The following is a 12,738-nucleotide window of genomic DNA, read 5'->3' as shown; positions in this document are numbered from 1 at the left end:
TGACTTAGGCAAGTTATTTAAATTCTTTCTGTCTTTTTTCTTTTTTTAAATGAAGATAATGACAGGCTCTAATTCATTGATTAGTTATGAGAACTTAATGGGTTAATATGTATAATGTGCTGAGGATCTTGCCTGTAGTAAGTTTCTATTAAATAGAGGAGGAGTAAAGGGGTATAATGAGAATTCCAAGATGACTGTAACTATGTTTTGCCCAGAAAATGTCTGAGACCTAGTCAAGAGGGATATCATTGTACTGCTCCAAAAAGATATAATCAGCAGTTCCACATCTCAGTAAGCACTTAACCTTTACTTTTAAATAAAACACAACTAATTGTTTTTGGTTTTGCTTTTAATTTTTTACTGTCCTCTTGTTTCATTCTCCAAAGTCCAGGGCATTTCTCCAATTGACCACATCAAGAAAGGAAATATTCTAGTGTTGTAATGTGTACTTAGTTAAGTTCTTTGAAATTTTTAAGTGTAAAAGGACCCCGAAACCATGACATTCGTTTAAAAATAACTTGAAATATTTATGTATTTAGTTACATCATTGAAGGACACTTTTAAATGACTATATTATGTGTATAGATCTCTAGTCACAATATCACTATACATACAGTGTAGAAGCTCTACACTAGTCCAAAGTTAATACTGCAGAAATTTGTATTGAGATCACATTTTAAGTTAAAAAAAAAAAAATCCACCCTCTAGATTGTATACAGAACTATTTTTAATCAAGCAAAGGGAAAAAATGTGCAAAAGAAAAATATGCCAAAGTAACAAAGGTTATTTACCTCAGATATTGGAATTGAGAGTAAGTTTTTTCTAAAATGGGCGTATATCTGTTTCCAAGTGGAAAAATACATGGTAAATTAAGATTAAAATATTTGCATTTAAAAATAAAGGGTATATGTTAATAAAGGGTATATGTAAATGAGTTCAATTTAAGAAACTAGGAGAAAAAAAGAAAATAAATGATAAGCAAAATTCATTAAATAGAAAGTTTAAAACAGGATCTACACATTCAAAACTGGTTCTTTTAAAAGATTAATGAAATTCCTGACTATATGGATAAAAAGAAAGAAGGTAGAAATTAATCATATAATGAATGGAAGGAAAAAAGACCAAAAATAGAAGAGAATTCAAAGATAATAAAAACCTTATTCATTTAAGCAAATATTTATGAGCACACAATGTGGCCCAGCTACTATTCCAAGCATCAGGAATAAAGCAGGTAAAAAAAAAGACAAAAATCCCTATTCTTATGGAACTAATATTACCAACGTGGGGGGAGGGGCAGTGTGACGGAAAGGTGGGTAATAATTAAATGTTTTTTAAAATTATAATTTGGTAGAAAATGGTAAGAAATAATTCAGGAAAGAAGGAAACAGAGTGCTGAAGCATTACAATTTATTTGAAAATTTAGATGAAATGAGCAAATTCAATGAAATATTTAATTTACCAAAACTTATTCCTGAAGAAAAATTCTTTGTGTTTAACAGATACTAGGATACAACAGATATTTACAGACTGCTGTATTTTCAGGTTGGTTGAGCTTGTACCATGCTAGTTGTGAATATTTTGAATCTCATACCTGTCCATAACCATTAGTGAAAATGAGTCTAAAATATTCTCACAAAGAAAGCAATAGCTTCATACTATTTTAAAAGCAAGTCCTAAAAGTTAGAAGAACAGATTATCCTAATATTACATAAACTCTTATAAACAATAAAAACACAAAAGTAGCATGGAGTCAGAGTGAGACACAATCCACCATTTATTTTGTGAAGCTAGAAAATCCTACATCTGAGATAAGACAAAAAAGGATATCCCCCCTTTCCTTTCCCGTTAACACTCATAGTTTTCTTGATGTCACTTCCTAGTTATTTTTGTGTTTGTGTGTGCAATCTTTTTTTCTTTAATTTTTTTTTTTTGTTTGGCAGTGTTTGGTCTTCATTGCTGCATGGGTTTTTCTCTAGTTGCAGCGAGCAGGGGTGAACAGGATTCTCTAGTTGCAATGCACAGGGTTGTCGTTGCAGTGGCTTCTCTCGTGGAGCAGGGGCTCTAGGTACACGGGCTTCAGTAGTTGTGGCTCGTGGGCTTGAGAGCACAGGCTCAGTAGTTGTGATGCACAGGCTTAATTGCTATGTGGAATCTTCCACATCAAGGATCGAAACTGTGTCTCCTCCATTGGAAGGCAGATTCTTCAATGCTGAGCCATCAGGGAAGCCCTGTGTGTGCAATCTTCAAATTATTTGTATTTAGTATCTGTCCTTGGCCCCTTCTCTTCATCTGCATAATCTTTTTTAATTTTTATTTTATATTGGAATGTAGTTGATTAATAAAATTGTGTTAGTTTCAAATGTACAGCAAAGTGATTCAGCTATGCATATACATGTATCTATCCTTTCTCAAATTCTTTCCCCATTTAGGTTATTATAGAATATTGAGCAGTGTTCCCTGCACTATGCTGATGAATGATGTCATCTGCTGTCATGGTTTCATCTGTCACTTACATCCCTTTTGTTGTTTAGTTGCCAAGTCATGTCTAGCTCTTCACAACCCCATGGACTGCAGCACACTAAGTTCCCTGTCCCTCACCATCTCCCGGAGTTTGCTCAAGTTCACATCGATCGAATCAGTGATGCCATCCAACCATCTCATCCTCTGTTGCCCTCTTCTCATTTTGCCTTCAATCTTTCCCAGCATCAGGGTCTTTTCCAATGAGTCAATTCTTCACATTAGGTGGCCAGAGTATTGGAGTTTCAGCTTTGGCATCAGTCCTTCCAAAGAATATTCAGGGCTGATTTCTTTAAGGATTGACTGGTTTGATCTCCTTGCTGTCCAAGGGATTCTCAAGAGTCTTCTTCAAACACCACAGTTTGAAAGAATCAGTTCTTTGGCACTCAGCCTTCTTTATGGTCCAATTCTCACATCCATACATGACTACTGGAAAGTCTGTAGCCTTCACTGTATGAACCTTTGTCAGCAATGTCTTTACTTTTTAACACACTGTCTAGGCCTGTCATAGCTTTCCTGCCAAGAAGCAATCATCTTCTAATTTCATGGCTGCAGTCACCATCTGCAGTGATTTTAGAGCCCAAGAAGAGGAAATCTTACATCAAGTGTGTGTGTGTGTGTGTGTGTGTGTGTGTGTGTGTGTGAGTCACTCAGTCGTGTCAGACTCTTTCATGACTTCTAAATTTATACGCTCAAATACTATCAGTTTTCTAATCTGCAGGCTCACCCATTCTTCACAAGTATTGAAAACATTTTGTCCAAAGCTATCCTCCTCACCTTGGGGCCCCTCCAGCTGCCTTTCATATCCTGTTGAATGGCACCATAATTGACCAAGTATCCCATGTCAAAAGCCTAGAAATCATCTTGATTTCTGTGTCTTTTTACTCCCTTCATCCTACAATTTAAGAAACCTGATGATTCTACCTCCTTAAGTCTCTCTGCTAAGTTCTTCCATTCCCATCCCTAATGCCACAGCTATATTCTGAACACTGATTTCTTTCCCAGATCCCTTGCAAGAGGTTGGCCTACCTGCCTTCAGTCTCCTCAGTCCATCTAAATCCTGCTGGTTACTGTTCCATCACCCCACACATGTCTATGCCTTATCTTCACCTGGAACGTTCCTCCACTTCCTTCTCCATCAGACTTACCCCAATCAAGGAGTCTTTTCTATTTAATCCACTTTTATTCTTAACCCAACTCAAAATGGTATCCTTCTTTGATCTCTCATCATCTCATTTATATTCTTATATAGCATTTGTTCAAAACTGTATACTTGCCATTTCTCTTGCTGCAAAGTAAGATCCTTGAAGGCATAATTTCTCTCTTTCATCTATGCAGCATGAATACCTATCATAATGCTTAGCACATGATTCCATGCAAAAAAAATTCATTGAATGAAGAAATTAATGATTATATTAATGAATGAAAATTCGTTTGAAAAATATTTGTTGAGCATATATTATATACCAGACACTATTCCAAGTATTGATGATATATTAGTAAACCTGGTCTTGTGGAGTCTTTTTTTGAAATGGGCATGTGATTAATTAAAATATGAATCAAATAAAAATGAGTCTGAGGAAGACAGGCTTCAAAATAGATATTGATTAATTCTGCTGCTGCTGCTGCTGCTGCTGCTGCTAAGTCGCTTCAGTCATGTCCGACTCTGTGCGACCCCATAGACAGCAGCCCACTAGGCTCCTCTGTCCCTGGGATTCTCCAGACAAGAATACTGGAGTGGGTTGCCATTTCCTTCTCCAATGCATGAAAGTGAAAAGTGAAAATGAAGTTGCTCAGTTGTGTCCGACTCCTAGCAACCTCATGGACTGCAGCCCACCAGGCTCCTCCGTCCATGGGATTTTCCAAGCAAGAGTACTGGAGTGGCGTGCCATTGCCTTCTCCGTTGATTAATTCTAACACTATCAATTTCACACTTAACTTTCCTCTCTTCATATCCTCCAGAATTAAATTTTGGAGGATAATAAGACTTTTCCATTTAAATAATAAGAATACACATACACACACACACACACCTGACAGTTTCTGTAAACAGAAACTCCAAAGTAAAGATCTTATGAAGTCTAAGTATATATGTAAATATTTACCTTCTTTTTGAGATATTTCAGGTCTCTCACCTGTCCGCCGATCAGGAGCAACAAGTGGGAGCGTCATACAGTCAATCTTCTCGCCATTGTTTTCTGGGAAGTGGAACAAAATCCATTCTCATCATAATAATTGGATAAAATAACAGTTTGTATTATAACTGAAATGAAGGTTAATAACTATTTTTAAAGCTATCAAAAATTCTAAAATGATATCTTAATAGAAGACTATAACAATTAATAACCATATAATGTCATGCTTTATGGACAAGAATTTACTAAGTACTTACTGCTATATGTGTACTAAAAATAAACATTTTTAATGCTTCTTTATAAATGTAACATTCTGCAACTTCAATTTACCAATTAAATAAAGGTGTTGAAAAAAGAAAGCTGGGCATATCGCTAAGAAATTAAGGCAATAATAGTATCTTCTGAGTTGTCATATTTTAAGTTAAATCTAGGCATCTATACTGTTTATTATCATTGTTTATAACCAAAAAGTTGATCACATTGAACTGACATTTTTATAAATCAAGTCAAATGTCCTGTCCAAAACATGTTGATCTGAATATATTTAGAGCTAAATAATAATAACAATGAAAAAGAATTTCTCAAAAAATAATTATTAAAACATTCTCCATATGGAAATCTGATATCCAGCTCTCCGAATGTGTTCTAGTCTTTGCATCATCCATTTCATTAAATTTCTGGGAATTGACTATGTCATTTTTAGGCATAGTCAATGACTGTAATTTTTAGGTTAATGTAATAATAATAACAATAATAACAAACAACTCACTATGTCCCAGGTACTATTTCAGGTATTTATATGCATTCGTTTATTCAATCCTCACAACAATTCTGTATAATGGAAACTGCAAAGTTATACATCCCCGTATTATAGATGTGTAAACAGAGGCACAGAAAAATCTAACAAGCTTTACATACACATATGGAAAAAAAATTCAAGTAATAATTTTAAGTGCACAAGTTATACATGACTGTAGTAATATGTTTCTGGTAGAAAATTTAATTATAAGAATATGCAGACTTATTCCAGAAGTTTCCTAGGCACCATTTGTCTCTTGCTTGTGTTTGTATATGTATCTGTGTACCTCGTAGACCAAATTTCATTAAACGACAAAAGAAAAAGAAAACTCAAATATCCTCCCATTATCATCAATGTATTGTTCAAGATGTATACTTTACAAAAAACTATATCTACTACAAAACATGCAATGAAGCTTAATTCCCAAGAGCATAGGCTAAATTATTAAATTGTACTTATGCCAGTTATCCTGAGATCATCTCACCTCTGTGTGGTTTATGCCTCATGGTTTGGTATTCCAAGTTCTGGCAAGGAGTCTGTCTCATGAACCAAAAAGTTAGCAAAGTGACAATATGAGCAGAGTAAGAAGAGTCTAACTGCTCTGTGATGCGTCCCACACAGGAAGCCTCCCCTTAGAGTCACATTCATGCTGTTCTTCCTTCACACAAGAGGTTAAAGGATGAGGATATTTAAAGTCTGCTCAATATCAGATAATAAGGTCCTGTGTTCAACTAGCACATTTGCATCTGAGACCCACTATTGCTGAGCTATGATAATAGATACATCAGAAGGTAGAAAATTTGACTTTTTTTTTTTCCAGAATTCTGGCCAATTTTATTTTAAGGTTTGGATGCATCTTTTAAGGGATCTCTAACTTAAAAGGTATAATTTGTACAGAAGATCTTAAAATTATTTGTGTTTTTCCACGAAAGCAGCACATTCATTAGTTAACTCATTTTATGTGCATTTTACTGATCACGTAATTTTATGCCAGGCTATGTTCTAAATGCTGAAGATAGAGCAGTCAACAAATATAGCAAGTAAACTACCTGTTGGCTCATGGGGTTTATAATATAGTGAGGTGGAGGACAGTAAACCAGTAAGTCAAGTGCATACTATACTAAATTGTGATTTTTAAAAACTAAGAAAAACATATTGGAAAAGAGGTGATAGTTTGGGGATAATAATGGAAGACCTCACTTGAGAAGGAAACACTTCAATAAAGTTCTAAAAGATACTACTGGAGATCATGAGTCTAAATATATAATAGATTGTTAACTCCATGAGAATAGAAAGCATGTCTTATTATTCACAATATCAACAATTGAATAAATACATTTAGAGAAACTTCTGTGTGCTTACCATTTTGTTAATGAAATTATTTGATATTCATAAACAAATGATAAACTATGGAAAAGAGATAAAATATATATGAATTGGGCTTCCCTGATGGGTCAGGGGATAAGAACCCACCTGCCAAGGCAGGAGACACGAGTCCGACACTTCGGCTGGGAAGATCCCCCTGGAGAAGGAAATAACAACCCACCCCAGTATTCTTTCCTGGGAAATCCCATGGACAGAGGAGCCTGGCAGGCTACAGTCCATGGAGTCTCAAAGGAGTCAGAGAGTACTTAGCGACTGAACAACAAAGAGATAAATCAAAATTATGGAGAAAGAGCTAAAAATACATATGAATAGTTTAAGGCATTTCACATATGTGATTAAGAAATAACTTATTTCTTAAGTTATTTTTTAGGCACCTTCCTACAACTGTAGCTATCCTCTCCTTTTATTCTCTAATTTTATACTCTAATGAATTCACTTGACTGAAGCCACCATTTGACTTAAGCCAATCCCTTGTCTTGTGTGCCCAGTTCTATCACTCTCACCTTCTGTCTTTCCAAATTATAGCGGGCTAAATGTTATGTATCTGTCACGTTTCAGATGAAAAAATTAAATGGCTTATTTAAGAAAGCTTTTGTTGATTCCTAAAAGACGCTGCTGTAAAGTGCTAAACTCAATATATCATCAAATTGGAAAAGTCAGTTTTCATTCCAATCCCAAAGAATGGCAATGCTGAAGAATGTTCAAATTACCGCACAATTGCATTCATTTCACATATAAGCAAAGTAATGCTCAAAATTCTCCAACCTAGGCTTCAACAGTATGTGAACAGAGAATTTCCAGATGTTCAAGCTGGATTTAGAAAAGTCAGAGAAACTAGAGATCAAATTGCTGACATCCGCTGAATCAGAGAAAGAGCAAGAGAATTCCAGGAAAACATCTACTTGCTTTATTGACTATGCTAAAGCTTTTGACTGTGTGGATCACAACAAACTGGAAAATTCTTAGAGATGGGAGTGTCAGACCACCTCACCTGCTTCTTGAGAAACCTATATGCAGGTCAAGAAGCAACAGTTAGAACAAGATATGGAACAAAAGACTGGTTCCAAATTGAGAGAGGAGTACATCAAGGCTGTATATTGTCACCCTGTTTATTTAACTTGTATTAGAGAACATCCTGCAAAATGTTGGGCTGGATGAAACACAAGCTGGAATTAAGACTGCTGGGAAAAATATCAATAACCTCAGACATGCAGATGACACCACCCTTATGGCAGGAAGAAAAGAGGAACTAAAGAACCTCTTAATGAAGGTGAAAGAGGAGAGTGAAAAAGTTGGCTTAAAACTCAACATTTAAAAAACTAAGATCATGGCATCTCGTCCCATCACATCATGGCAAATAGATGGGGAAACAATGGAAATAGTGACAGACTATTTTCTTGGGCTCCAAAATCACTGTAGGTGGTGAGTGCAGCCATGAAATTAAGATGTTTGCTCCTTGGAAGAAAAGCTATGACCAACCTAGATAGCATATTAAAAAGCAGAGACATTACTTTGCTGACAAAGTCCATCTAGTCAAAGCTATGGTTTTACATCCATACAGTAGTCATGTATGGATGTAACAGCTGGACCATAAAGAAGTCTGAGCACTGAAGAATTGATGCTTTTGAACTGTGATGTTGGAGAAGATTCTTGAGAGTCTCTTGGACTGCAAGGAGATCAAACCAGTCAGTCCTAAAGGAAATCAACCCTGAATATTCATTGAAAGGACTGATGCTGAAGCTGAAGCTCCAATACTTTGGCCACCTGATGGGAAGAGCCAACTCATTTGAAAAGACCCTGATGCTGGGAAAGACTGAGGGCAAAAGGAGAACAGAGTGACAGAGGATGAGATGGTTGGATGGCATCACCAACGCAATGGACATGAGCTTGAGCAAGCTCCAGGAGATGGAGACGGACAGGGAGGCCCGGCGGGCTACAGTTCACAGGGTTGCAAAGAATCAGACACGACTGAGCAACTGAACAACAACAAAGCTAGGTTATAATCTTTTTACATTTTCCCATTCCTCCAAATATTTCCCATAATAAAAATAGAATACAGGGGACTTCCTTGGTAGTCCAGTGGTTAAGACCTCACACTTGCAGTTCAGGGTGTGTGAGTTCAGTGCCTGGTTGGGGAACTAAGATCCCATATACTGCACACTGTGGCTAAAAATATTTTTTAAAAGTATGCATTAGAATTCTTGCTAAATAGTCTCATTAGATTATATCACCAAAGAGGTGTGAGTCTTACCTGACTTTCTCATTAATATATTCTTGCAATTCAAAGGATAATGCACATTATAAACACTGAATACATGTGTGTGGCATTATCTAATAGACAAATAATCTTGGACTCTTTCTACAGAAATAGGGTCTCTTATCAACTTAGATTTTTATTTATTTGAGATCAAAGTTAAACCTAGGAATTTCATAAAGGTTTTAATATAAAGTTTCAAGCGTCTCCCTAAATAAAATATCATATTCATTTAAAATTTACATGCAGTAATTGTCATCCTTTCAAGAGTATAATCTGATGAGTTTTAACACATATGTAGCTTGTACCCACATGCATAACAGAGATAGAGAACATTTCTATCTCCCAAAAAGTTGCCTCATGCCCCTTTATAAACAATCCCCTCACATCAGCCTTGTCCCTGACAACTACTAATCTGATTCTGCAATATGAGTGAATTCATAATGATGTTTAGGTTTTTTATTATGACTTCTTTCTCTTTTCAAAGTGCTATTGAGATTTATGAATATTGTTGTATACATCAGTATTTCATTCCTTCTTATGGCTGAGAGTATTCCATTGTATAAATTGTTATTCATTCAACAATTGTTCTATTGTCATTTCTTCACAAGGTGGGGAACATATGGGCTGTTTCTGCTGATAATGATAAAGTCATAACATTAATGTTATAGGGCTTTGTGTGGATGTCTGTTTTCATTTCTCCAGTGTGAATTTGTTGTTGTTTAGTCACTCACTTGTGTCTGACCCACCAGGCTCCTCTGTCCATGAGATTTCCCAGGCAAGAATACTGGAGCAGGTTGCCATTTCCTTCTCCAGGGCATCTTACCAACCAGGGGATCAAACCCACATCTCCTGCATAGGCAGGTAGATTCTTTACCACTGAGCCACCTGGGAAGCCCCTAGTGTGAATACATAGGTATTCATTTCTGGGTCATATGGTAAGTGTATATTTAGCTTCATTAGAAATTCCTAATTGTTTTCTAAAGTGGCTGTACCATTTCACATCTGTATGAGGATTTTCAGGTATCTCACACCTTCACCAGCACTTGGCATTGTTCATATTGTAAATTTTAGCCATTATGATAGGTACATGTACCTTGTTGTGGCTTTAATTTGCATTTACTAACAATCAATCATTTTTTTAACCATCTTTTTGTCATCTGTATATCTTCTTTGGTGAAGTATCTATTCAAATCACTTAACCATTGTTAATTGAGATTCATATAAACATACCATCAGTTGCTTGTCAAGTGAGCCTCTCCACTGGGCAGCTCACAACTCAAAGTGAGTGAGTGAGAGAGAGAGCACCCAAGATGGAAGCCTATTGCAGCACTACTTTCAATAGCCAGGACATAGGAAAAAAAAAAACTAAATGTCCATCAACAGAGGAATGGATGCAGAAGATATGGTGTACGTATATATATAATGGAATATTACTCAGCCATAGAAAGGAATGACATGTATATTGTCACCCTGTTTATTTAACTTATACGCAGAGTACATCATGAGAAACGCTGGACTGGAAGAAACACAAGCTGGAATCAAGACTGCTGGGAGAAATATCAATAACCTCAGATATGCAGATGATACCACCCTTATGGCAGAAAGTGAAGAGGAACTGAAGAGCCTCTTGATGAAGGTGAAAGTGGAGAGTGAAAAAGTTGGCTTAAAGCTCAACATTCAGAAAATGAAGATCATGGCATCTGGTCCCACTACTTCATGGGAAATAGATGGGGAAACAGTGGAAACAGTGTCAGACTTTATTTTTCTGGGCTCCAAAGTCACTACAGATGGTGACTACAGCCATGAAATTAAAAGACGCTTACTCCTTGGAAGGAAAGTTATGACCAACCTAGATAGCATATTCAAAAGCAGAGACATAACTTTGCCAACAAAGGTTCATCTAGTCAAGGCTATGGTTTTTCCTGTGGTCATGTATGGATGTGAGAGTTGGACTGTGAAGAAGGCTGAGTGCCGAAGAATTGATGCTTTTGAACTGTGGCGTTGGAGAAGACTCTTGAGAGTCCCTTGGACTGCAAGGAAATCCAACCAGTCCATTCTGAAGGAGATCAGCCCTGGGATTTCTTTGGAAGGAATGATGCTAAAGCTGAAACTCCAGTACTTTGGCCACCTCATGCAAAGAGTTGACTCATTGGAAAAGACTCTGATGCTGGGAGGGATTGGGTGCAGGAGGAGAAGGGGATGACAGAGGATGAGATGGCTGGATGGCATCACTGACTCGATGGACGTGAGTCTCAGTGAACTCCAGGAGTTGGTGATGGACAGGGAGGCCTGGCGTTCTACGATTCATGGGGTCGCAAAGAGTCGGACACGACTGAGCGACTGATCTGATCTAAATGGACCTAGAGACTATCACACAGAGTGCAGTAAGTCAGAAAGAGAAAAACAAATACCATCTACTAAGGCATATATGTGGAATCTCGAAAATGGTACTGATAAATGTATTTGTAAAGCAGAAATAGAGACACAGAAGAAGAGAACAAACGTATGGACACTGAGGCAGAGAAAGGGGGAGGGAGAATGAATTGGGAGATTGGGATTGACATATATACACCATTGATATTATGAACAAAATAGAAAACTAATGAGAATCTAATGTTTAGCACAGAAAACTCTACTCAGTGCACTGTGGTGATTGTAAATGAAACCCAAAAAATAGAGAGGATATGTACACATATGGATGACTCATTTTGCTGTACAGAAAAAAATTGACACAGAAGTGTAAAGCAGCTATACTCCAATTAAAAAAGAAGCAAACACTTCTTAGCTGAGCAAGCAGAATAGAAAACAGGCTAAATTGTTTAACTGAAGATGAACTAGCTGACTTTTACCGTTCAAGCTTTGTTCTTCAGGATCCCACCAGCATGTATTTACCATATCATGTGGCTGGAGATGTCTGAACTCTGTGATCAAACTGCTAGCCTGAGATCTGGAGACTGGTGCTTCACCTAAGCATCAGGAGTACATGTTCTTCTCTCCTTAACTTCTACATTAAAGGAAAAAATAAATTTCTCTAAAGAGAAATGGACACATATTTTAAAATATATGGAAATCTAACCAAAGAAGTGATATATTGTTATTTTTACCATGTTTCCTAGGTGAGGCTTCCCCGGTGGCTCAGACGGTAAAGAATCTGCATGGGAGACCCGGGTTTGATCCCTGGATTGGGAAGATCCCTTGAAGAAGGGCATGTGAACCCACTCCAGTATTCTTTCCTGGAGAATCCCATGGACAGAGGAGCCTAGTGGGCTACAGTCTGTGGGGTCAGAAAAAGTCGGACACGACTGAGTGAATCTCTGTCTGAGTCCCCAGGTGGCTCAATGCTAAAGAATCTGCCTGCCAATGTAGGAAACAGCAGCAGCAACAGCAGACTTAGAAGAGAACCACAAATCAACACCTGTGTAGTTACAGAAGGGCAAAAATAGAAGACAGGAATCACGAAAGGCCACTTTAGAGGCTGCCTACCACGCTCATATAGAAATACAATTATACATGGACTATATATCCTGTAAATTTCATACAATTACTGATTAGTTGTCATATCTCTTTTGTAGATTCTTTGAGTAAACTATGTACAATTAGAACCTCGGCGAATAAATTTGTCTTTCATTTTTTCTAGTCTATGC

At 36.9% G+C, this 12,738-nt stretch overlaps 1 protein-coding gene across 2 annotated transcripts in view; it reads right to left on the bottom strand.

Annotated features, from left to right (window-relative positions):
* Window positions 1–12,738, bottom strand: part of LOC133248106 (C-type lectin domain family 7 member A-like) — a 55,385-nt gene that overhangs the window by 17,927 nt on the left and 24,720 nt on the right. The window contains exons 1-2 of one of the 2 annotated variants that reach the window (XM_061417860.1): window positions 5,936–6,277; window positions 4,623–4,715 (exon numbers count right to left, since the gene is read on the bottom strand). In XM_061417860.1, coding sequence (XP_061273844.1) covers window positions 4,623–4,715; window positions 5,936–5,996 — 154 coding nt within the window. In that variant the 5' untranslated portion in view covers window positions 5,997–6,277. Of the gene's footprint in view, window positions 1–4,622; window positions 4,716–5,935; window positions 6,278–12,738 lie in introns of those variants that run through there. The other variant, XM_061417859.1, reaches the window with a different exon arrangement.

The sequence above is a fragment of the Bos javanicus genome, chromosome 5, assembly GCF_032452875.1.
Source record: "Bos javanicus breed banteng chromosome 5, ARS-OSU_banteng_1.0, whole genome shotgun sequence".
NCBI classification, from domain to species: Eukaryota; Metazoa; Chordata; class Mammalia; order Artiodactyla; family Bovidae; genus Bos; species Bos javanicus.
This window is presented reverse-complemented; position numbering and strand designations above follow the sequence as displayed.